Source organism: Camarhynchus parvulus, chromosome 9 (genome assembly GCF_901933205.1).
Source record: "Camarhynchus parvulus chromosome 9, STF_HiC, whole genome shotgun sequence".
Lineage (NCBI taxonomy): Eukaryota > Metazoa > Chordata > Aves > Passeriformes > Thraupidae > Camarhynchus > Camarhynchus parvulus.
Window position 1 is genome coordinate 8708859 of NC_044579.1, and position 23579 is coordinate 8732437.

General features: G+C 38.7%; 2 protein-coding genes across 3 annotated transcripts; one reads left to right on the top strand and one right to left on the bottom strand.

Moving 5' to 3' along the window:
- Positions 1-189: 189 nt before the first annotated feature.
- LOC115906832 (cytochrome P450 2J2-like) lies at positions 190-8198 on the bottom strand. Its single transcript, XM_030954335.1, has 9 exons — positions 7998-8198; positions 6805-6967; positions 6155-6304; positions 4598-4758; positions 3564-3737; positions 3188-3329; positions 2355-2542; positions 2093-2234; positions 190-368 (listed from the first exon to the last, which is right to left on the bottom strand). Exons 1-9 carry the CDS (start codon positions 8166-8168, stop codon positions 190-192), a joined length of 1470 nt encoding a protein of 489 aa, XP_030810195.1. The 5' UTR covers positions 8169-8198.
- A 5845-nt stretch (positions 8199-14043) lies between these two features.
- On the top strand, positions 14044-23398 carry LOC115906952 (cytochrome P450 2J6-like). 2 transcript variants are annotated; one of them, XM_030954541.1, is made up of 9 exons: positions 14044-14211; positions 15594-15756; positions 17280-17429; positions 18012-18172; positions 18903-19079; positions 19819-19960; positions 21308-21495; positions 21902-22043; positions 23220-23398. In XM_030954541.1, exons 1-9 carry the CDS (start codon positions 14044-14046, stop codon positions 23396-23398), a joined length of 1470 nt encoding a protein of 489 aa, XP_030810401.1. The 2 variants fall into 2 exon arrangements, with proteins under 2 accessions (XP_030810401.1, XP_030810402.1); XM_030954542.1 differs by having other exon boundaries at positions 14047-14211; positions 18015-18172.
- Positions 23399-23579: the final 181 nt, after the last annotated feature.

Consider the following 23579-nt stretch of genomic DNA (forward strand, 5'->3'; position numbering starts at 1 on the left):
GAAAATACATTTATTTGGAGATATTGTGTGTTTATGTATGCCTAAGACTCAATTATGTCAGTTTGGCAAATAGACTTACTTTCATTTCAGAAAGTTCAGTAGATGAGAGTTGAGATAGTGAAGCATGTTTTTAAAGGATCTGCACTTACTAACAGGTTGAAGTCTCTCAGCATTGTAGTGTGTTGCAGACTAACGTGGAATAGCACAGAGTTTATATGGTTGTGGCTGCAGTATTGCACCCAAAATGTACTCCAGATTGATTTCCTTCACCCCCTCAGGGAGCTGGAATGTAAATGCCCGAAGGAGATTGGCAAAGAAGATGAACAGTTCAACTCGTGCCATCCGTTCCCCCAAACATACACGGTGCCCTGCAGAGGAAAATCGAGAGAGTTGGTTGAGTAAAGTTAAATTCTGTTCAAGAACTTTGCACAAAATTCTACTGAGTTTCATAAATTCTGTTAATGTAAGATAATTATTTTGTTCTGTAAAGTCAGAAGATGCTTTAGGAGGAGTGTGGGGAAACATTTACTGAGAAACCGTGCACTTCTATCAAGTGTTTGATTTGGTGTTTTTATGGGGTTTGTTTAGTCTTTTTTCACCCCTGGAGAATGTATGCAATTCTCCCTTTCCATTGTTGATTCTTTTTGTGAGCGCTGTGAATTGCTTCTTAGCTAAGCCAGATTTTAAAAAGATTCATATACTTCAGAGCCTTATGGTTGTTGAGAAGGGAGGGCTGGAGCATTGTGGGATGCAGTTTTGAAGCCAAGGAGAAGGATGTAATCAGGATTTCTTTAACAGAAATTCAGAAGGGTATGTTGGGGCCTTGTAGCCCTAACACTGTCAGAGGCAGATGTGTGAGCTGAGGGAGTGAAATGTGCAGTTATATATAGACTCAGTGACTCATTTTGGCATATTGTTTACAGGATATTTCAGGCTATCTATATATCCCAGGCTAAGAAAACCAAAGATAGATATTCAGAATATCTAAATGCTCAGATTACATAAACTGGAAACAAACCAGAGCAAGTTCAAGAAATAGTCCTATGCCAGAGTTGAAATGGGAGCCCAAATTAATTGTCTGGATTCATAGTCGTTTGGTGAGTGAAGGAGGTAAGGTGATAAATACCTGTTTTACAAAGACTATTTTAGGATTTACTGACAATTTATAGAATTAAAAAAAACCCCTAGATTTACTATATTTAATCTGACCATGTGTTACTCAATATGCTCTTTGCTATTTCTCTACAAGAAGTGGGTAGTAGTATAATGCAACAGTAACACAAAAACCCCTCAGCTGTTTCCCAGTGGTTTTATTGGGGATTTTTAGTAATGACACCACTTTCCTCTTTTGTGCTGCTGTTTTTCATAGTCAGTTTGTTGGAGAATCTGGTAGGCTAGAGAAACTCACTAGAGTTGTTGTATACAGCTTTTCACTCTTTTTTCCCCCTCCATATCTTTGAATCCCTGGATTTTGCACTGTAAGTTAGTTAAGTTGTACATTGTAATATGCTTTTGGAAAGTTATTTTTTTTGATTGCCTAATAATATTCTACTGAAAACCTACAAAATCTACTGGATTTTGCTAGTTTTCTACAGATACAAGAAAACATGGTGCTAGCCTATTAACATAGGATTTGGGAGACTGAGGTTTGGTTTACTACTTCTTCACAGATTTTCTCTGTATGTTTTGAAAAATCATATTCCTTTTGTCACTGGCCTTCCTTTTTGTAAGGTGAAAATAAATACATTTCCTGACTTAGGGTAATTACCTGGATTGAACAGGGAATTACCTCGATTTAACACATTAGGAGATAAGCTTGGATATCCTTATGGTAGGAACCCTGGATATGCCAAAGAAAGAGCATTTTGTCTCCCAGCCATATTTATCCTCTGTTTGAATATGTGAAAAATACAAAATGCACAATATTTGTCTCTCTTACAGGAAAAGACCTGACTTTAAATCTTTCAAATCAGTCAAATAGTCAATCTAGTCAAATACATTTTTATAAATGTATATTTTAGAACTTGGAAATAGTATTTTCAATCTTGCCACAAAACAGAGCAAGCAGGAATATTCAAGGTCAGGGTGTTACCTGCTGAGAAAGGTAAGAATGCCTCTTTGTTCACAAAGTTGCCATCCAAATCTAGGAAATGATCTGGGTTGAACTTCCAAGGGGTTTCCCAGTGCTCAGTGTCATACACCACAGAGTGCAGATTTGGCAACACAAGCGTGCCCTGCAAGAAGCAGCAGAGATCTTATATTCCTTAGATTTTCCTTCTCTCTATGTCATATAAATGCTAAATATTAACAGCTCAAAGATATAAGAAATGGGGGGGTATCCTTATCCTCTGTACCTTTTTAATGTGAAAACTCAGCAGAGTTGTGCTCTTCAGGCACTGTCGAGGGACACCGACGGAGGTGACGTTGCTGTAGCGGAGAGCCTCGTGGATCACAGCGTTTGTGTAGGGCAGCTGCTTACGGTCTTCATAGCTGATGACATGGGAGGGTTCCAGAACAGCCTCTATCTCTCTTTGAACCTTTTCTGCAGACAAATACTTTTCATTTCCCACTCTGCACCACCCTCACCTCCCCCATTTTGTATGAGAATGTCCTGTCCGAGGGAAATGAAAGAAATTATGTTGCTATGAAATGCTTTGGCATATGGTTTGACTGCTGTGTAGGTTTTAGTTGATCAAGGGAGTGTTTCTCCCCAAATCACAGGATGATGTCTCATTTAAGACACCTACTTGGTGATGAGGATAGTACAATTTTTTGTTTCAAAAAATGGATTAAAATTTGAAATGACAGATATAATTTCCATTGTTTATAAATATGTATCAGATTGGGTATCTTTTAAAAACTTTTCTACTTCGAAGGTTAGGAGGAAACTAGGTTGCATATGAAATGTTTTTAACGTGTTACTCTGTCTTGCCAGTCCCTTCTAGTGAGATAAAACTCTGGCTACTACTAATTTCTGCTAGTGTCTCTGGTGAACCAGATGGGGAAACACCTGTTTGTTTCATTTATTGACCTTCCATTTTCTGGATCCTAATTGCTGATGTACCACCATTCATGCGCATAGCTAAGAGTTTTTTTGATATGTTGCAAGTGATTGGTCTATATTCTTACACTAATGATGTTCATTGTGGTGTTGAATGCAGCTCTCTCTGACGGTGCTTTTGCTCACCTTGTATTTCTGGGTATTGTACCATGTAGAGCAGTGCCCAGAGAAGGGTGGTGCTTGTTGTTTCTGTCCCTCCCAGCAAAAGATCAACCACAGTCTGAACCATATTTTCTTTATTGAATGTAGAAGAAGGGTCGTCCTTGGTCTGTAGGGCATATTCACAAGAAGATTATGAAGTAGATAATTTCAGATATTTCACCAGTCACATAGAAACTGTCATTGTTTGATGATAACAGTGAGCAGCCCATCAAATCAAACACCTTCAGTTCTGCGCAAATAGAGCGTGCATAGAAAAATCCTTTGGCAGTTATTGGAACAGCAAGTGTTTGTAGTAGGCATTGAAGCCAAGGAAGGGAGAATGTGATAAAGAGATACTTACTTTTGTTATTTGAGCCAGGTAGAAGTCAATGAGATCCTGTGGATCACCTGTGTTCTGTCTTTCATGGGCCTCAACCTCCTCCATGACTAATCTGTGCATGAAGTGGTTGTATGCAAACACCTCCTGATGAGGCCCTGGGAGATGGTGCATGAGCCATGGGAAAGCATCATACAGCTGTGGTGTTAAACAGAAAGCAAAGAGTGTCAGATGCCACTTCTGATTTCCTGATAATTGTGAAGTCACCACAACACGTGAGCAACCAAACTGGGATGGGAGGCAACAGACACAAGTAAGAGAGATTAAATGCTGGGAACACGAATATATTTTACTTTTTGGATCAATACCTAATAATGTAACAGGGGTTCTGAAAATGGGTGAGTAATTGAGTGCTGAATCTGACTGGCAAACAGATTTTTCTCAACCTTGAATTTTTTACTGTAATTTTTTTTAGGCATCCCTTTAGGAAGAACCTGATAGTCTTTTAGCATGCCAGTGTGCCAAAATCTGCACAAGTTAAACAATAGCTAGGGTTTCAAGAACTTAAAAAATATTATTCTTGGTGTGATGAAGTTGTAACCTGTATCTTATAGGAAACTCAGAATAACTCAGATCTTGATGGTACTATGAATTATGAGTTGAAGCAAGATGTCTTTTGAAAAGAGCATCCATTTGAAGACTTAGTTCTTATTAACTGCCTTTCTGGATTTGCAAGACTAAATGAAATTTTAGAAGCTGCTTTCATTTAAGAACTGGGAATCTTAAATACAATGTTCTGCAAATGATTGCTCATTGGAAATCTGTGAAAAGCAGTGATGATCTAGAATTTTATTTTTAGGATGGGATTTACAGACATAAAGAAGAATTAGTAGCCAATAATTACATATACAAAGTATGTATTTATTTATTACTTCACTGTGGCTTGTAGAAAAATGGTATATTTGGAAATGAAAATGTTTGTGAATAATTGACTTTTAATTTCTTTTGACTTGTCAAGTGCAAATGCATCTTAAGGAACAAGAAAAGTAGGTTCTTACCCTGCCCCAGATAGTACCTTGAAAGTAGATCACAGAATAAATAGCTTTGATGAGTTTGCTGAAAGATTCATCTTCACTGGAGAAGCAATGACCGAAAACAACAGCACAAATGATATTTGCAATTGCATGGACGATGGAAGTGTGGGGGTCAAAAGGTTTGCCTGTGAATATGGGAGGTGCTGTGAGAACTTCAGAATAGACTACAGCAAGAAAAATGAGGAAGACTTCTTTTTAATGGTAAAAACAACAAGGGATCAGACTATTTTTAGAAAAATTTCACATAAGTTAGCCCCAGTTTAGTATATATTAACTGCATGAATTGTAAGTGCACAGAATCTTAATTTTCAATCTGCTCTTTACTCTTGTAAAATACAGTGATAATCAGTTTTGAGTAGACAAACATAAAAGCTCCCCTTCTTTGACTTGTGGTCTGGGTTGTGTGGAAACACAAGCAATTAATTAGAGCATATGCCTTCAAATATGGAGGTAGATATTTAAGTTTTGCGGTTTAAAACCAAAACATTTCTCACCATCCTCCCCCTCCCGCCCCAAAAAAAAACCAACCCAGAAAAAAAAATCAGCGTTTTCATTTCTTAGTTCTGTTGAAATTACTTATCTCTTTTTGGTTTTCAAGTATCAGCTTAACAATCCAACCATAGATGTATTTTTTTTCCACAGACTGAAAAGGCAAAGCTCATATAATAGGGTGGAATACATCTCCCATTGAAAAGGATTAAATCCAGAAAAAAGTAAATCAAGTACACATATCAATGGCAGGGACAACCTTTGAAGTATACTTCTATGGAAAATACATCCCTGACTTCAGTCCAGTGCTCTTGGTTGTTCTTGGAAAGAGTAAATACATTTATTGAGTTTAAAATTGAGATGGGGTTGCATGGTAGGTAAAGCGTTGGGCTGTACAGGGACTTGAGGTAGATGATTTTTTTCATCTCCTACATTTTAAAGATGTGTGAATGTTGCTCTCAGAAGAGAGATGGGCCTGGTCCAAGGGGAGTTAGAAGGAGACCTCAGGTAACCTCTCTGTGTTTTCACATGGAACAAGATGTGGGTGAGGGATTTGGCTGCTCAGAATATTTATATTTAATTGCTTTATTTTGGCAGCTTGCTAAAATTCTATTGGTTTCTATTTCATCCAAACCTTGAAAAGAAGATTTTTTTGGATAACTGAATGATACATTCCTTGTTTTGGGGTCCTTTCTCTGCCAAATCCTGAAAGCCTGCTGTCCTAGAATGACTTCCAGCAGGTCATACATTGTGTATTTTAAGGAAGGTTTTTCTATGCTCCTTAAGTGTAAGAATCATTACCAGCTGTGTTGATAATAAACATTTTTTAAACTCTCCTTATTTAAAAAGAAACAATTTTATATTGCCCACTGTGCAGACAAAACATTTTTTGCAAAAAATGCAGTTAAGAAGCCAGTGAAAGTTCTACTAATATCGACAGTATCTATAGTACTTGTAAAAATATACTGTGAAACTTTTAGCAGCCCTAATCTTTCAGGAAAACTCTAAGTGTTGTTGTTCTAGTGAATTTACCTTCTGTATTTGTGAAGATATCCACAAGGTGAGAGGCCTCTCTTTGAATTTGATGCTCCAGATTGTTCTTACCAAGTGCCAGACTTCTTATAATTGTCATGCCAAAGCGTCTCTGCTGCTTCCAGGTGTGGCCATTTGTCAGGAAAATACCTGAAAAACTCACAAACATTTAGTTCATTGCTGGGAGGGAAAATCCTTTCACTGCAAATTTTGATTTAGATGAGGTTGTATTTCACTAACAAGATACAATGACTTTAGAAGCTGAGTTTTGGTGTCTGAGGATTTTATGACACCCACCTACTCCTAAATGCATCCCTGTAAACTGAGTGGGTTTTGGTGAGGACTGAACAGCTTTGTCTATAGAGATTTTCTACATGAGCAGTCTCCTGGTTTAGAAGTTATACAATTGAAGGGCAGCTTCTCCAGGCAAGTATTCCTTTGCATCTATTGGGAAGGAACAAGACTGAGTAATGTGCTTTATAAGACAATAAATTTTTGATTTTTCCTTAACGTGCTTAGCACTGCACGAAACACTTTTGCAGTGAGGACCCACTTGTGCCCTGGTACAGCAGTAGCTGATGTGTGTGCACAAGAAAACATCTTCCTTCTTTACACCTTGTTCTATCTCATTCTTGTGTAACACTTTGTACCTTTCTCGCCCATCATATCCCTGTAGAAAGGGGTGAGAGGTCTTCCAGAAACTTCTTCTGAGTGGGTGACAATGCCATCTTTTACTGCTTTGTATCCATTCAGCACAACCAGAGGTGTCTGTCCCATCCACAGTGTGTAGATGTTTCCATAGATGTTGGTTAACTGAAGAGTTGATAACAGGAAATTTGTAACTATAAACCAGGGAAAGCATGCACTAAAATACCAATTTATGTAAGAGTTTTCTGTAGTTGTGACTAAACCCATTTGTTGGCATCAAATTGAATTGCAGGTTTTAGGAAAAAAAAATTATTTCTATTATTAGCGTGCTTTGGCAACAGAAGATAATTGCTCTTTATGGAATAGATGCTAAGGACATCTCTCAGAAGAACACCTCTCCAATTTCACAGAAAGAAAACCAGCAGGTTACTTTGTTAGCTCTGAATCAAGGAACAAATTATTACAGGCAAAATCCCAGAGCTTTTCTCTTTATTTTATTAATGAACCAAAATGATGGTATTTTCTTGTCTCTAGCTTACAAAGAAAGAAATGTTCTTGCTTTCTTTTCTATAGCTTTTCTATAGCTGTTCCTAGCTTCCAGGATTTTTCTTATTTTCCTCTGTTGTTCCTCACATCGTGCTTATATTTTCCCTTGTAATACTGGGAAGCAAATTCCTTACTTTTTAAAAATAGTTTTGATTGTTTTAATTGGTTGTGCTGTAGACAGCAATGAGATTTTCCTGCTTTGTTTTAGCAGTAACCTGTTTACAGCAGATAAGAAATCTTTTTGCTGTAAAAACAAGGAAAAAAAGTGTCTGTTGAGGGTACATGTTTGGTCTTCTAATGGAGGTGTTCCAGTGGCACTGGTGTCAGGAAAGGAGAGCTCTGCCAGAGGTAGCTTACAGGGCTGGATATTAACACAGAAATAGAGTGAAACTGCCAATGAAATACCATTCTATTACAGTGTTTGTGAGAATGTAACCAAAAGAGAGAGAAAATAGCAAGAACTAAAGCAATGGTGATGTTTAATACTCAGAAATATTTTTAATACTGCAGGGTCCTCAGAGTCTTTGAAACTGGCTGGTAATCAAGCTTGAGGTTTAAAAAAATATCATTTTAAGGCATTCCTATGCAATGCACAATTTAAGTTAAAATAGATTCAGACTGATTTGCAAGCACAGAGATAAATAAATACCTCACTGAGAGTTTCTCGGCGTAGTTTGAAGTCCAGCAGCCACAAATTTCCAATGATGGGGAGGGGAACTGGTCCTGGAGGAAGCTGGGTACGCATCCATTGCAGCTTGAGGAACTGCAAAATCAGGAGACACACTACTAGAGCTATAAAAATCTCAGTAATCTCCAACATTTTATCAAAATTTTAGCTTCTCACTGGTTTTGACTTTTTTGGCCTTTTTTTTTTTTTGTTGTTGTTTACGATTTCTTCTGAAAATTTGGATTTGTGGAGATGTTTCTTCTACTGAATCCAAACTCGTTCTAAGGATATGCTTGCTGTAGCCATCTCTCTCTGGTAATCTAGAGTTTTCCCAAGCTGAAGTCCCTAGAAAACCAAACTATGTGATGCTTTGTGGTTAGCCAAGCCACACCCCCCCTTTTTTTTTATGATCTGTAATTGTGACCTGTCTTTTTTCACTTAGAATTTTATTTCCTTCTTAGTCTTGATATTGGGTCAAAGTGCCAATTATTGAATAGTTATCCAAGGTTTTCAAGAATTTTGCATAATGGTAACACCTCAGGCAGTTTCATGTAGTCAAATACTGAAATGCGTTAGTTATTGTCATTCTGAAGTACTACAGTTATTGTGTGATTACAGAAGAAGAAACATCTACACAATATCTGAGGTCTCTGAGGTGTAAAAGAATGAGTTCATGCAGCATAAAGCTCAATTATTGTCTTTAATAAGAAAAAAGGTAATTTAATAATTTGAAGAGTATCTTCTTTCACCTTTTATCATATCCTAGGTTATGATATTATGTGAAGACTAGTTAGAGATTATTTTTCTATCCATCAGATTATATGATGTTTTGTAACTTTTCTTTTTAAAAATTTTTAATTTTATGCTAAGTTTTAAAATCTCCTGGTTCAAATTTTGCAGATGAAACCATGCACGTTCTATTAAATCTGCAGAAAAGAACAAATAAATGGAAGAAACAGGAAAAACTTAATCCTTACTGATTTGTGGATCCCATAAGTTTACCAGAGAGGTTTGTACCAGTGTGTAGCAAACTTTAACTTGAAACTTACTTTTCATGCTTACTGATATATTACACAGTATTTTCAACACTTTGTTCAAGAGCCTAGCTAATGTTATCTTCAAGACTAAATAAGAGATTAACATACAACTGTACAAGTTGTCTGTTTCAAAATTTTATCATAATTTCTCTGAGCAGGCTTGATGAATTTTTCAGTCTGCACTTTTCAGCTCAAAAAGTTTCTGCAAAATCAAGGTTATTGATTGGAATCAATGTGTGTTATGATCCTGAAATATAAAGGTTTAATGCTATCCATGGGCTTCTTAAGAACTGAATTAAGCTTCAAGAAACTGAGATTTACAGGCACGGACACTCATTTCAGTTAGTTTTCTAATGAGCTCATTTTTTTGTGTGTGTGGGTTAGTAAAAGAAAATGTGATAAATACAGTCTTGCATGATTCAGTCTTGAAAAATGTGTAGATGACAATTGGTCTTTTTTTCTGGGGTGGATAGTAATAACTTCAGGTTCCAACAGGAAACACAGGGGCAGTTTCACAGGGCAGCAGTGACATTGCAGCATTTTCTTGCCTTACCTTCCTGAGCAGCCGCCTCTTGCCTTCTCTGTGCAGTTCCATGCAACACTTCTGCTTTAGTGCGCTGCATTTGCAGATGCTATGCTATGAATCTTACAATTGAAGAGTTAAATGGACAAAAAATGGAGGGAAGCAATTTGAAATTCAATAACTTTTATGTTTTTTTCAGCCAATCATGACAGTTCCATATGTATATCAAAAATTGCAGTGTTACTGAGTAATGCTATTGAGCAGTTATTTATCCACCCATTTTTTCAGATTTTGCTGCTATTTGAGGCTTTAAAATGAGTTACTTGATGAAACTATCTAACTAACTTCGCTTGTTGCTTGTGTGCATCAGGACTTCATTTCTTCATTTGTTTTATTTCTTCCCAATTCATCCAGCTGGTCCTGTCTGGTTAAAAGGAAGTGAGTGCTGTCCTATTTCTTATTTGTGCACAGAATCACTTGTCAAGTTAGCAAGTTTTGCAACAGTTAAGGACCCCGGAAAGCTCTTGATGCTCTCATGCCCATCAGTGGGGTATGATTTATACACTTAAAATTACCAGAATTAAGATGAGTTAAGCCATGAAGTTGCCTAATAATAACAGTGATTATGATGCAACTTAAGAAAAGAAAACAAAAAGAAAGAAAAGGGCTTTATGTAAGAGAAATCTGGGTCCAGCTGAATCAGTCTGGGCCCACCAGGAGTGTTACTCTGAGTCTGACCCTTTGAACACTGTGGGCAGTGTGTTTTCCTGCTGCTGGGTGAGAGCTGTGGGCAAACTGAAATATGCTGAGGCAAAGTTATTTCACAAAAGCTTGGGCTGAAGTTCACAAGGAGAGAAAAAGCAAGGAAACTGTTTCAATACTGTGTATTTTTATATTTTCAGTCCATGTGAGTAGTAGCTGTTCACATAAATCTTGCTCGATCTCCTCTGACACAAATACTATTGCAACAGCTGCATCTCCACTTAAGATGACAGATATTAAGTTGGATTGCTTTGCACAGATGAGGAAATCTGCTTTTGTAATGAAGGTTTCAGGCCACAGGAGTGCGAAGCAAAGAAGAAATCATTAGGATGGTGTGAAACAAAGGATAAGTGTGCATACTGGGGATGGAAAGGGCTCCTGACACACCTCTGCTCAGAGCATGTGTCATCTGCTCTGACAGAAAACCAGGGCTTGTTTTTTGTCTGTTGCAGGGCCAGATATATTAGAAAACACAGCCTGGTGTTCCTTCTGTCTGGCCTCAAGCTAAACAGCATAGGTATTGCTAAGCTGGTTTTGGGATTTGTTAGTGGGTTTGTTTTTTGTTGTTGTTCTTCCCCCCCCCCTCCAGTGGAGACATTTATTTGAATTTCTCAACTTAGCTGTCTCTTCCTCCCCTGAACTCCCTGATATTTCAAGAGTTCCATAACAGGAACTGTTAATTGCTTGGAGAAATCAGAATTTCTCTGAAGGAAGAGAATTACACTGGCACTCTGTGTCCCAGCAAACACTGAGAGAGGGAGAATGTGGCTTACAGCACAGCTGGAGTGAGCACAAGACTGGGAAATGTGAGCAAAAGAAATTCCCATTCTGTGTTCAGTTCAGGAAAAGAGAACTTTGCTGACATGCATTATAAATAAAGTATATAGGGTTTTGCCTCCTGCTGTCATCTGTTTTGTTGGGACTTGAAGATTGATGAGCTTTTAGTTTGCGTAGACAAAGTACTGGAATGGGTCTTGAACTTCAGATTCTGTTCCTAGATTTGTTCATAACTTGTCTGTGACTCATGAATTTGCTTTATCTCTCTGGGCCTAATCAACCCTGATGTTCACTCTTTGAAAGAGCTTGAAGGTTGACTAATGAAAGTCAAGTTGTAGATGGCAGGTATGATTGTTTCTGTTCTGGTCTTTCCCTGTATTTTCTTCCTACTCCTCTACTCTAAAACCTTCATTAGAAAAAAAGGGTTTTCTGAGCTGTCTATTCCATCTCTGCCAAGGAGCCCTTGTGACAGTATTTGTTAGATAATAATGAGTAAGTCTTGCATGGAGAGGTGCTATTCACAAATAATGAAGATATTGGAGCACGGAAAACTGATGTTCCCCAAAACAACTTGCAGAAAGCGTCTCTGTAAACACCTGCCTCTACCTGCTTGATCTCACAATTACTTTATTTGTATTTTAGTCCTTAATTCATGCACTTAAGTCCTGCAATTAACGCACATTGATGGAGTTAATTTAAATTCTATCACTCTCATTACAGTGAATTGTAGCCTCCATCACTTTCTCTTCCTGCAAGTAATACATAGTCATCCCAGTCATCTCAAAATAAAACCAGTTGGTATATCTAATCTTACAGACATTTGCCAACTTTTTGGCATCACTGGCATGCAGTGAGAGCAGAACTAGAAAAAGCATGAGATCTAGCTATTAGGAAGGAAAGCAACTGCTGTAAAAATTCCTCTTTTTGTTTTCCCATTGTTTTCATTGTTGTTTGTTCTGTTTGGGCTGTTTGGTTGGCCAGTTTTGCCTGTTTTGGTGCTGTAATGCAGTGCTATTTAGGTGAAAGCAATGCAGATCTTGCACCAGTGCTGTGGTGCTGTATGTCCTGATGGCGTGGGAGCCACCAAGGCCTGGTGCCCTTTCAGTCTCCCTGGCTTGTGAAGTGCTATGTAATCTTGGCAGTGTTCTGCAGTCAGCTGCAGAAAGAGCTGAACAGAGACAAGAATTTCATAAATGAACCCTTTTCTCACTGAAGTGTCAGGAAGAAATAATTAATGTTGTACAGATAGTTTTCCTTCTGGCATTTCCTAATGTTTGAGTATTTGCAGCCTCAGCATTCTTTTTGACAATTTTCCAGAGCAGTGTCTATTAGCCCAGATACTAATGCACTTGGAATGTCAGCTGTGGACAGAACAGAAAATTTGAGCTAAGATTTGTTCAGATTAATTTGCCAGGGACAGAGATTTAGAGACAGCCTAGGACCAACTCTTTCTTTCCTGGAGGACAGTGTGGTTATTGCAAATATACTTGATATGTATTTCAACTGATTCCTGAGCACTGGAAGAAATTTCTGGAATCCAACCCAGATTAGTTACTGTGTAAGGAAGGATTTTTTTTCTCCAGGGAAGTGTTCTTGCCCTTGTCAACAGTGGTTGACATAGGTGCCTTGAATGCTACTGAAGAACTTAGATGAGTTGAATAAAATGTGAAAAGAGCTTTCAAAACATGCCTGATGTCCTTTCTGCCAGCTGGTAAGTGACACCAGTGGGTTATGCAAGTGGAGTTGTGAGGATAAGTTGAGGTTTTTTTAGACAGCAAATCTTGAGACAGAATGACAGCCTGCAGGGACATTTCTGCTGTGAGAGGAGCAACAGCCTCAGAGAAAGCACAGGCAAGACAGTGGGAGTGTGGTGGAAACAGCAATTAAGATCAGTAATTGCCTTCTTTTGTTCTTTCTGCAGGGCTATGCATATTTTTGGGCAAGCAGTCAGCACACATGGAGTTCTTTGTCTTCTGCAGCCTTTTGCAGGTGTTTAGTTTCACCCTGTCTGATGGAATTAAAGGCACTCCTTTGGGGAGGACTGCACAGCCCCATCCCTATAAGGTCTGCTGTTTGTCATAAGGCAGCTTAGTACCAACATCCCAAACAGCCTATTCCACTAGCTGTACTCTAGAAATCTTCTAAGAACTGCTCCTCTTTGTAGGAATTTTTTTTTTGTGTTGAGGAGGTCTTTGCATATGCTGCTTCAGGTGCTGTGTATTAAAAATAAAACAATTACAGGCTCTGGAATTAATTCTGCTGAGCAGGACTCCTGCTACTGAGGTAAGGCAGAAACTAATTCATAAAGCCTCATAGGAGACAAGAACTCAGCCTCAAAATGGAGTTTAATGTGAGGTCTGTTACACTTTTTGCCAATAGCAGTAATTATGTTTGATTCTTCACTGTGCTATTTGCAGTTCATCTGTGCTGTTTACTGTGAAAACGCAAATTACAACCCTTCATTGCTCTTGGTTCCCAAGTCTGCATCTCCACCCACTGTTGTACAAGGCAACTGGTTGCTTCCTTTTACCTCTGCCCCAAGAAGGCTACCTGATGAGTATTCCTGCCCTCATTTGACAGCTACAGCTTTGTACCCAAGTTCTTGGCATGTATGTAGTCCGTATTTTGAGTGACACATTCCTCAAACTGATTGCTCAAAGGGACATTTCTGGCTGAGGTTCCCACCTTCTCTGACCCAGCCTCTGCTGGATCTTAAAATAATGGTATCAATTAGCATATTGCAGCATAGGGATGTATTAAATAACACTCAAGAATGGAAATAATCCTCATTTTCTTGGATCAGGAAGAGTGGTAGGAAAGAAGGGAGGTGAAAATTCAGAAATCTTCAATGTGACAGGGAAGAGTTCAGAAGAACAATTTCAACAGACATACTTGTAGCAATTTTATAATACGAGTTTGGAAGTGTGAAATGATGATAAGTGTAATTCTCATATCCCTGGTTTTGTTTCTTCTGAGTGCACAGTTCCTGAATTTGCAATGGAAGAGTCGTGGATTTCCTCCTGGACCAACCCCATTTCCCATCATTGGAAGTGTCTGGTGGATAAACTTCAGAGCTGATCACAGGAGCCTGAAAAAGGTATGTATTTGCAGATGTGAACTAAAGAGCTGTTGAGGCAAAACCTGGAAAAAATGGTGATGGTTGTTGATAGGCTGATGTGGTAACAGGGAGAACCCTGAGAGAAGGTGATTTGTGGAAGTGAAGTGCCTAAACAAGTTAAGGTAAAAATCCTGCAGACAGTCTAATTCATATGAAAGCCTAATAATTTCCTATGAAAGTCTCAGTCATATATGTGTGCAACTTAAACAGAACTGAATATAGTAATTTTGCCTCAGAAAATACTTCTATTTTTAAGGGAATCTTTGGCCTTGAAAGAAAAAAATTATTCTCAGATTTCCCATCATAGGCATATATAGAAAATAATTTTAAACTAGGTGTCTTGAATTCAGAGGTGTCTTGAACCAGAATATCTTCTGCTCTCATGGAATGGAAACAAGATTGTATCCCATAGGCAGCCAAATCCTTTCAATCCATCATTTCTCTGAAGTCCAGTCTGGGATGTACTCTTTGCAGATAAACTAAAGATGTAAATAATGGTGAAAGGAAATAATTGATGGGAAGAATGAGCTCTATGCTAAGCCTGCTAATACAGATTCTTTCAGTTTTCAACATCCTCCACTGAGCCAAAAATATCACAAGAGAACCCAATGTGTTAATATATTTTTCAAATTGCTGCCTTTCCTTATGTGCTAAGTGCAACTTGCAGGTCAGAGGGTATCTGGCTGCAGCTGAAGGGAGCTTAATGAGCATGATGCTAAAATTTTCTGATGGGTACATGTTAATGACTGTGAGAGGACAGATCTGTACTGGTTCTTGGTCTAGCATCAAGGACTTTGTCCTTGCAGAATACCCATGGCATTGCCTGAGAGCAGTCCCTATCAGTACCCAGGCTTAGATGCCTCAGCTGACAGTATTTCAGTACAACATGGGAAGAGTTCTTGCCATTGAAATGTGAAATCTGCAGTACTTAGAACTCTAGAAGGAGAGTTACACTTGGAATTAATAATTTCAAGAAATCAAATTGTTGTTTGAGTCAATGAAATATGGAGTTGGAAAATGTAACCAAGAATGGGCAGGTGGAATTTCATAGGAAACCTTGTACAGATCCATAAACATTCAAGGGCATTTACCCTATGGTTGTTATTGCAAAGGTAACCCAGGCCAAGTTCTAGAAAAGGGCCATTTATTCTTTCATTGCTTACATTTCTGTGGGTGTGTGTTCTCAGAGAGAGCCCAGACCCTTCCTGTGGAAAGCACCCCCACCACAAAACACAGCCACTGTCCCTTTTCACCTGCTGAACCCCTGAGCAGCATTGTGCTGAAGACAGCAGCCCATTGTGTGTGCATGTTCTTTGATGTTTCTCCCATGGGGTTTTTTTGGGCACTGATCTTACCTGCAGCTGGCAAAAGCCTATGGCAACATCTGCACCCTGTGGTTGGGTCACAGACCTGTGGTGGTGCTCCATGGGTTCCAAGCTGTGAAGAATGGCCTCACCAACAACTCGGAGGATGTTTCGGGGCGACTGCAGACCTACACTTTCAATCAAATGGCAGGTGGAAAGGGTAAGACCTTCATGTCTCTTGAAGGACTTCACCCTTGACTTTCTTTGTTTCCTCTTGTATTTTTCTTACTGAAAAACCCTTAGTTCCCAACTGACTTTTTCTGTCTGCTCAAGGTGAATCATACCATTCTGAAGCATCATCCTAAGTGGTCTCCGAATCCCACTGTCACGCATGTATTTCAGAATCTTATCAGAGCAGCATGGGCAACATTCTTAGTGTTGTCTGTGTGCCCTGATTTGAAATAATCCTGAGCCTGCAGCCTCCTTTGCAAGCTGAGACTAAAGTAAATCTTTATGCTCCCAGTTGTTTGTTTACAGCAAACGCTGCTGTAAGGAAAGCATATACAGAACTTTGATCTAGTCTTGCTCCGAACTACAAAGTCACAGGAAGGTCAGTGGAGCTTTGAATTTATTAGCCAGAGTGTTCAAAGTGTTGTATTGTGTTATCACAAACACTGGTGCATCGCAGTGGAGAGAGAATAAAGATACTGATATGTTTAAAACAGAAATAATTGAACTTGTTTCCATCAGCCTCTTACCCAGAGAATGTATAGCAGATGCCTTTACCCTCAGTCAGGATTTGTTTAATGTGAACTACTGTCTGGAAAGCTTTAATTTGTAATACTAGCTAATGTAAGTAGAGAAAAACTACTTTAAAGTATAGAGATGATTAAGTCTGGGGCTATTTCAGTCCATTTGGAAGGATCTGTATTGCCACTTTTCATAGGGGTGCTGTGGAGAAAAGTAGCTGAGTTGTGACACGTGCCCTAAAACTCATAATTTGTAGCAGGGATGGCTTTAACCAACAGCTGCAGCTCAGCTGCAAGTTTGTGACTGCAACACAAATACCACCTGCCTGTCCCTGGTTCCCAGGACAGCAGAAGGAATAGGGGTGAGCTGTCCCAGTCTCTAATGAAGCAGCTGTCTCAGGGAGCGAGCTGGCTTTCCCAGGGGGAAGTGCAGGCTAGACTTGTGGAGGGAATTTCCCCACCAAGCAGATTCAATGGTTTATGTTGGGTGGCCTCTGCTGGAACACAGACTCACAGCAGAGCAGCCTGGGATTCCTTTCTGTCCCACAGGCACTCTTGATCTTAGGGAGCTGTTTGCAGATTGGCTAAAGCCTGTTTTTCCTTCTCATTTTGGCTGGGTGGTTCTTGCCCTGGCTTCATTGTCTTTCCAGAAGGGACCTTTCCAGGATGAGAACTCGATATTTCATATAAAGATCCTGGTAGAACAGGATCCCTCAAAGACCAGAGACAGATGCTTCAGAAAAAATAGGACTAGGTTTGGAAGGCAGGTGTGTGAGTCCAGAGGTCCAAGTGGGTTTTTTTTTTTTGCAGGGATGGTAATGTCTTAACCAAGGTGTTTTCTCAGCCTCTAACAACATTCAATTCAAAGAATACTTCCCTGACGTGTCCCTCCTCTTTGAGTGACAGCATGATGAGAAGATGACTCTTACTGTGTTTATCATCTGCAATTGTATGAACTTTATTATGACATAAAATTTATTCTTGATGGCTAAAGGTATCTTGGTCTCAAATGGTCTCATCTGGAAACAACAGAGACATTTTGGAATTGTAACTCTCCGAAAACTGGGAATGGGGAATAAAGGAATGGAGCGTGGGATACAAACCGAGGCCCATTACCTGGTGGAGTTCTTCAGAGACAAGGAGGGTATGGCATTGATACAGTGCTTGGGGGCACACACAGTACACACTGCTTGACTCTAAGGGTTAACACTACTTTTGTTACTCAATAGAATGGATTTGGAGCACACCTTAGATTTGCAGATTTAGGATAAAGTGCAAAAGACCTGCAGACCACACATTCCGTGGCATTTGCTAACAGACTGGAAAAAGAAACATGAAGGAATATAGCAGAGAAATCTCTGAAATTTCCAAAATATGGAAATTTCTTTGCTTATTTATTTTTTGACAAAAAACTCCTCAGAACCCTTGAGATTATTGGACCTCAGCAGTTTGTATTTTGGGATCAACACCAAGATTGAGATTAAAAAGGAAAGCAAATTTAAAAAAAAACAAGACCAAGAGTTAAAGATTTGAGGCTTTCCTGTCCTCATTTTGGAGTGAGGTTTATCTTTTGTTACATTTCCTAGTGAGTTTTAGGTGTTTCTGAGTAACAGTATAAATCTCATAGAGGACATCTATCACAAAACGTCACTGTGATCTTGTTCTCCCAAATAGCAAAGGATGTGAAGGAAGTGCTTTTGAGATGAATGTTTTTCTCTGTCTGCAGGAGAAGCTGTGGACCCTTCCTTCCCCATTGTCCATGCTGTCTCCAATGTGATTTGTGCTGTGGTTTTTGGACATCATTTCTCCCTGGAGGATAAAACCTTCCACCAGCTGATTGAAGCCTTCGATTATATAGTGACTTTTGGGAACAGCCACTTTCATTATGTGAGAATATTACTTATGAGATTATATATTACTTATTAGAATGCAACTTATTTGATCATTTAGCTCATTATTTATTGCAATATAATTATATCGGTATGTATATTATTAAAGTGCTGCATTATTGAATACTGATAAATATTCTGACTGTGAATATGAACTGGACTGGACCTGCAATGCTTTGGGTTTGACATGATTCAATTATGAATATTGTATTAGTAATCTTTATTAGAATGTCTTAGCAAAGGTAATATGCTTGGGATAATGACCTTTTCTGTAATGGAAATACCAGTATTGTTAAGCTGAAAAGATGATACTCTGTGTAAGAATGAAAGAGAAGGTTGGGGTTTTTTTGTTTGGTTGGGGTTTTTTTTTGAGGGGCTGTTTTTTTTTTTCAGTGCTAAGGTGATGGACGTAAATATTTATTAACATTTGATTTATTAATATTGATACATCTATCTGCAAAAGATTATTTTGTTGGTGAATTAACAGGGCAAATACAAATGGAGTTATCTAGTAAGGATGGGAAAAAATCTAGGGTGGAAATTGTGCTGTCCCTAATTTGTGATTTTAATCAGTGTTTATGTACTAAACGTTTCTTTTGATGCCACATAATTTTTTTCAGAGAAATTAATTCAGCAGTTTAGCACCACAAATGCCCATGCTGTATCTCTATCACAAGGCTTCTCTACAGTGTCATTAACTGCTTCTGTGCTGAATTCTTGCTCTCCAGATGTGTGAAATGTTACCGTGGTTTGCAGAGCACCTCCCAGGACCTCTACATAAAGCAAGATTTTCCCGGGATTTTGTTCGTTCCTTTGTGAGGCAGGAAATCAAAAGCCACAGGGAAAAAGGCAGAATAGATGAACCAGAAGATTTCATTGACTTTTACCTGAAGCAGATAGAGAAAGTGAGTGATTAATGCTGTACATGATACAGACCCAACCATAATGGGTTCCCTGCTGTTGTCTGCCCATAACAACATTACTGCAGAGCTCTGCAAGAACATCTTAAAAACTCTGCTGTCAAACTCAAAATATGAACTTTGAATAGTTAGTTCAAGAACTACTTCTAGAAATACAAATTATTTACATTGGGTTGTTATCATATTTTGGAATCCTTAGTGAGGGCTAGGCAGTAGGGAGGACCTTGAAAAGGTGCAGATATTTAGATGGCTGCCGAATTCTGATTCTTGCTTTGTATTATTTTAGTGCTTAGTAGTGCTGTATTAGTATCGTGTCAATCTTAAAATGTTGTCAGTCTCTACTCTGAAAAAAGCATATATCTTTAAAAGGATAACATTATATATTAGATTCCTGAAATCATCAAATGTGCTGGAAGTGGTATGGCTTGGATAAAACTACCTAGAAATGTGTTTTTCTGCTGTGGAAGTTAACAGAAATCAACATGCCACTTTACAAGGTAGCATAACAGGGCTTATACACCTGACACATTCAACAGCACCTGTAATTTAACAGTATCACTGTACTCATTTGAGTAAAGTCTTTGCCTATATCTGTGTTCTGCTCAAGTATCTGTGTTTTCTTTGTCCTCTAGAAATCTTGTTCCTTTAGATACAGTGATAATTGTCTGTCTCAGTGCTATTACACAGCTATACTCCATTTTACCTTTCTCACTGACACTTGTAGACTAAAAATGTCCCCAATTCTACGTTTGATGAAGACAACATGGTGCAGTCTGTTTTTGACCTTTTCCTGGGTGGCTCAGAGACCACAGCCACCACTCTGCGCTGGGCTCTGCTCTATATGTTGGTTTACCCTGACATCCAAGGTGAGTAGCAGACAACAAGCATGGATATGATTAAAGTAGAGCAATTAGAGCAATTTTTTTTTTTTTTGGCTAAGATGAAGGTTTTTTTAAGATCAAGCTTACTTTAAAGATAGTTTTTTAGCTTTGCTTTTAATACGCCAATGTAGTAAAATTTTTTCAGACAGATTTTAAAATAATTTCAGGGATGTTCAGGTTCTGATACTATATTGGGTCCTGTTGATTTTTGTCACACTCTTTCAGCACTGTAAGCATATAATAGAAGATACAGGCTGAAAACACACAAGATGGAATAAGAGTTTGGGTTAGGGCAAAGTGAAGCTTTTCTGGCATCCAGCATGTGTAATAAGGTTATATTATTTGAGTTCATTAACTGAGACATCTCAAATTTCTGTAAAATAGATATATTTATTCTAATGCATGGGGATGTTAAACAGAAAAAGAAGACAAAAAGATGATCCAGAAATTCTGGACAAGATCACACTTGCGCACTAGGTTCAAAATTTTTGGGTGATTTGGTAGAGAGTTTTCAGAGGTGATGAACTACTAAGCCAAGTAACTGTTATTGACACTCAGGCTGAGGGCTAGAAATTTTTTTCATGCTTGTGGTGCTAGAATGCTTGAAGAACAGAGCCCTGTGCACACACGTGCACTTCAAATTCTGATAAATTATAAAGAAATAATTCCTCTTAGCCTAAGTTTTGAGTATGAAATCTGACCCCATCTGAGACTGTATAAGGTGTGTTAGTTAGTAAAGCTTAGATAGCAACCCAAAGAGATTAATACTTGGTGATGGTTTAGTAATATGATCCTATTTCAGTTCTCAGCATTGCACATGTGTCAGCTTGATGTGGTGGCTTGCTTGCAACACTGTTGTTAGCGTGCTGTGCGTCTGTATTTGACTGGAGTAAAATCAACAGCTTAACTGAATTGATGTCATAATAAGGTCTTGTTATACTTACAGTTTTCTCCCCCTCCTTTAAATATAATGCTTCATAAATCTGTTGGCCTTGTGGAAAGAGAGTCTGAACATAAAACCTATCAACTAGAAAACAGAGTGTAGTAAAATCATAACTAGCTGGTTATTCTTTATACAAATCATATATTTATAGAAATGCATTTGTATAAAGGCATTTGTATAAATGTATGATTTGTATAAATTTATATTAATATAAATGCATTACATATATACATTTATACAAATGCATTTAAGCTTTAGGATATGGTACATATAAATTATTTGTATATTGTAATTTTTTCTATCACGACTATACTCCAAAAAGGAAATGAAAACTGTTTCATCCAAAACTGTGTTCTTACTTCTATAATGGATATTTTAATTTTTTTTAGACAAAGTCCAGAAAGAGCTGGATGCTGTTCTGAGTCCCTCCCATCTCATCTGCTACGAGGATCGGAAGAAGCTGCCATACACAAATGCTGTGGTTCATGAGATCCTCCGCTTCAGCAGCATTGTTTTAATCACAATTCCCAGAGAAGCTGTTAAGGATACCACTGTTCTGGGGTATCATGTTCCAAAGGTACAGATATCCCTTCTATTCCAATGTGATCTTTGGCCACCAGTAAAGGTTTACCATTAAACCCTTTCCCCTCCAGCTCAGGACAGGAAGATCATTTAATTAGATTTACAATATGGTACTAAAGAACTGCAGACCACACATTCTATGGCATATGCTAACAGACTGGAAAAAAAAGACATGAAGGAATACTGAGAAATCCCTGAACCCAAAATACTGAAGTTTCTTTGCTTATTTATTTTTTGACAAAAACCCCTCAGAACGCTTGAGATTATTGTTTTTCCCCTAATTACGTAATCTTTCATTTCTGCTGCCTTTCTGTGTGCAGAATTATAGCTGGAATCTGTTTGTGTCCTTTTATTCTTTATGTGTGAGAGACAGAGCTGTGCCAGCTGCCTCTTCCTTTCAGGGCACTCTAATCATGGCAAATGTAGACTCAGCTCTTTTTGACCCTGACTATTGGGAAACACCTCACCGGTTCAACCCTGGCCATTTCTTGGACAAGGGTGGAAATTTTGTGACCCGAGAGGCCTTCTTGGCCTTCTCAGCAGGTGAGTGCACTGAGAACTGAGCCCAGGTGTGTGGGTTAGATGAAGCTGTGTTATTTTCATTGTGGAGAAGACCAGAGGGGAGTGTAACCCCAAACTGCAGGAGCACATTGTTTTCCGAGACCAGAAAAATGTTTGACTGCAAAAATGAGTTGTTTGCCAATTGTATAAACACTTGATCCTAGATTTTTGTGAAAATGCAGAGAAGATAAAATGAGTAAGGTCCCAGAATTCCCAATCACTTAGGAACTTGAGTCTTTACACTGTTGCCTTGGTCCTCCTCTGTATATGCCGGGTTATGCCATTACGGTGGATATTCTGTGGCAGGCTGCTGTGCTGGAGCTGATTTATTTTGTAGAAATAATTCCATATTCATCAGTGCAGAGAGATGAATGGGAGATCCAGAAGCTGGATCAAATACATCCAGAAGTCTATCTTTCCTGTGGAGTTTCTGGAATCACTCTTTCACCAGTTTGTGAGTTTATAGAAGCTTAAACAAACAAAAGCTCTTGGGGATCATGCCAGGAGGGAATAGCCTGGTTGTCAGAGCTGTCAGCTGAGATGGGAAAATGTCAGGCTCAGGTTTCTGGTCTAAATTGGGCAGAAGAGGAATTGTTTTCTCACATCCAAATTGAATGACCTGACCACTGCATTTCAGAGTTTGTCACTGTCTCTGGGACTTGTATCTTGGACAGAGTTAATTGATAAATTGGGAAGAGATTTTTCTTCAGCATGTTGTTTTCACTGAAACCATTATGTAGGAAAGTGTTTCATCAGGTGTAGAGTGTCCTTTGTCTTCTGATTTTTCACTTTTATTAGGGAAGATAAGTCAGCCTGTACTAAGCAGAAGCTGTGAGGGAACCTAAATATGCTTTCTTGTTCTTATTTGGAATCAAAGGACTGAAATCCCTTTCATAAAACTAAGGAGTCCTATAGATTAGGAAGTAAGAATGAAACTTCTGAGAAGCATCTCTGGCATCTTTTCCATAATCTGGGCAGATCCTTCGAAGATGAATTGCAGACATCTGTTGTATGTCCAATTCAATCTGAGAGGAAATTGTCAGATTCAGAAAAGCTCTTTGTTCCTTGATGAGCAATGCTTCTGAGAAAAGCTGGGAAATAGGTGCTGGTTGCAGACCTTGGTGGGGACTGACTTCTCTTTCCGTTCACCCCTTGCAGGTCACCGTGTTTGTCCAGGAGAGACAATGGCCAAGATGGAGCTTTTCATCATGTTCTGCAGCCTGTTGCAGAAATTCAAGTTCACTGTACCAGAAGGAGTTAAGGAAATCAACACAGACTTTATCTTTGGGAGCACCATGAAACCCCATCCCTACAAGCTCTGTGCAGTTCTGCGCTAGGTTGCTCAGCATTAGAGATTTAAGAGGCACAGACACGGGTTTGGTAGTGTGCTAGTATTTGTGCAACTTTATGGTTCTCATTTTTAGCTCAAATTCAGTACAAATCTCCTTGTGTTATATGCCTTAGAAGCCAGGCCTAAAAAATACTCTGGTTTTCCTGTGTCTGGAAAGTGTCTGTACT

Bases quoted from the DNA above. Each gene is read 5' to 3' on its own strand.
- LOC115906832 (XM_030954335.1), bottom strand. From the start codon at position 8,168: ATGTTGGAGATTACTGAGATTTTTATAGCTCTAGTAGTGTGTCTCCTG. The intron at 3,738-4,597 runs GTAAGAACCTAC...TTAACACCACAG, and splicing joins AAGGTACTATCTGGGGCAGG to CTGTATGATGCTTTCCCATG. The intron at 3,330-3,563 runs GTAAGTATCTCT...TATGCCCTACAG, and splicing joins ACCTGGCTCAAATAACAAAA to ACCAAGGACGACCCTTCTTC.
- LOC115906952 (XM_030954541.1), top strand. From the start codon at position 14,044: ATGATGATAAGTGTAATTCTCATATCCCTGGTTTTGTTTCTTCTGAGT. The intron at 21,496-21,901 runs GTACAGATATCC...TCTTCCTTTCAG, and splicing joins TGGGGTATCATGTTCCAAAG to GGCACTCTAATCATGGCAAA. The intron at 22,044-23,219 runs GTGAGTGCACTG...CACCCCTTGCAG, and splicing joins CTTCTTGGCCTTCTCAGCAG to GTCACCGTGTTTGTCCAGGA.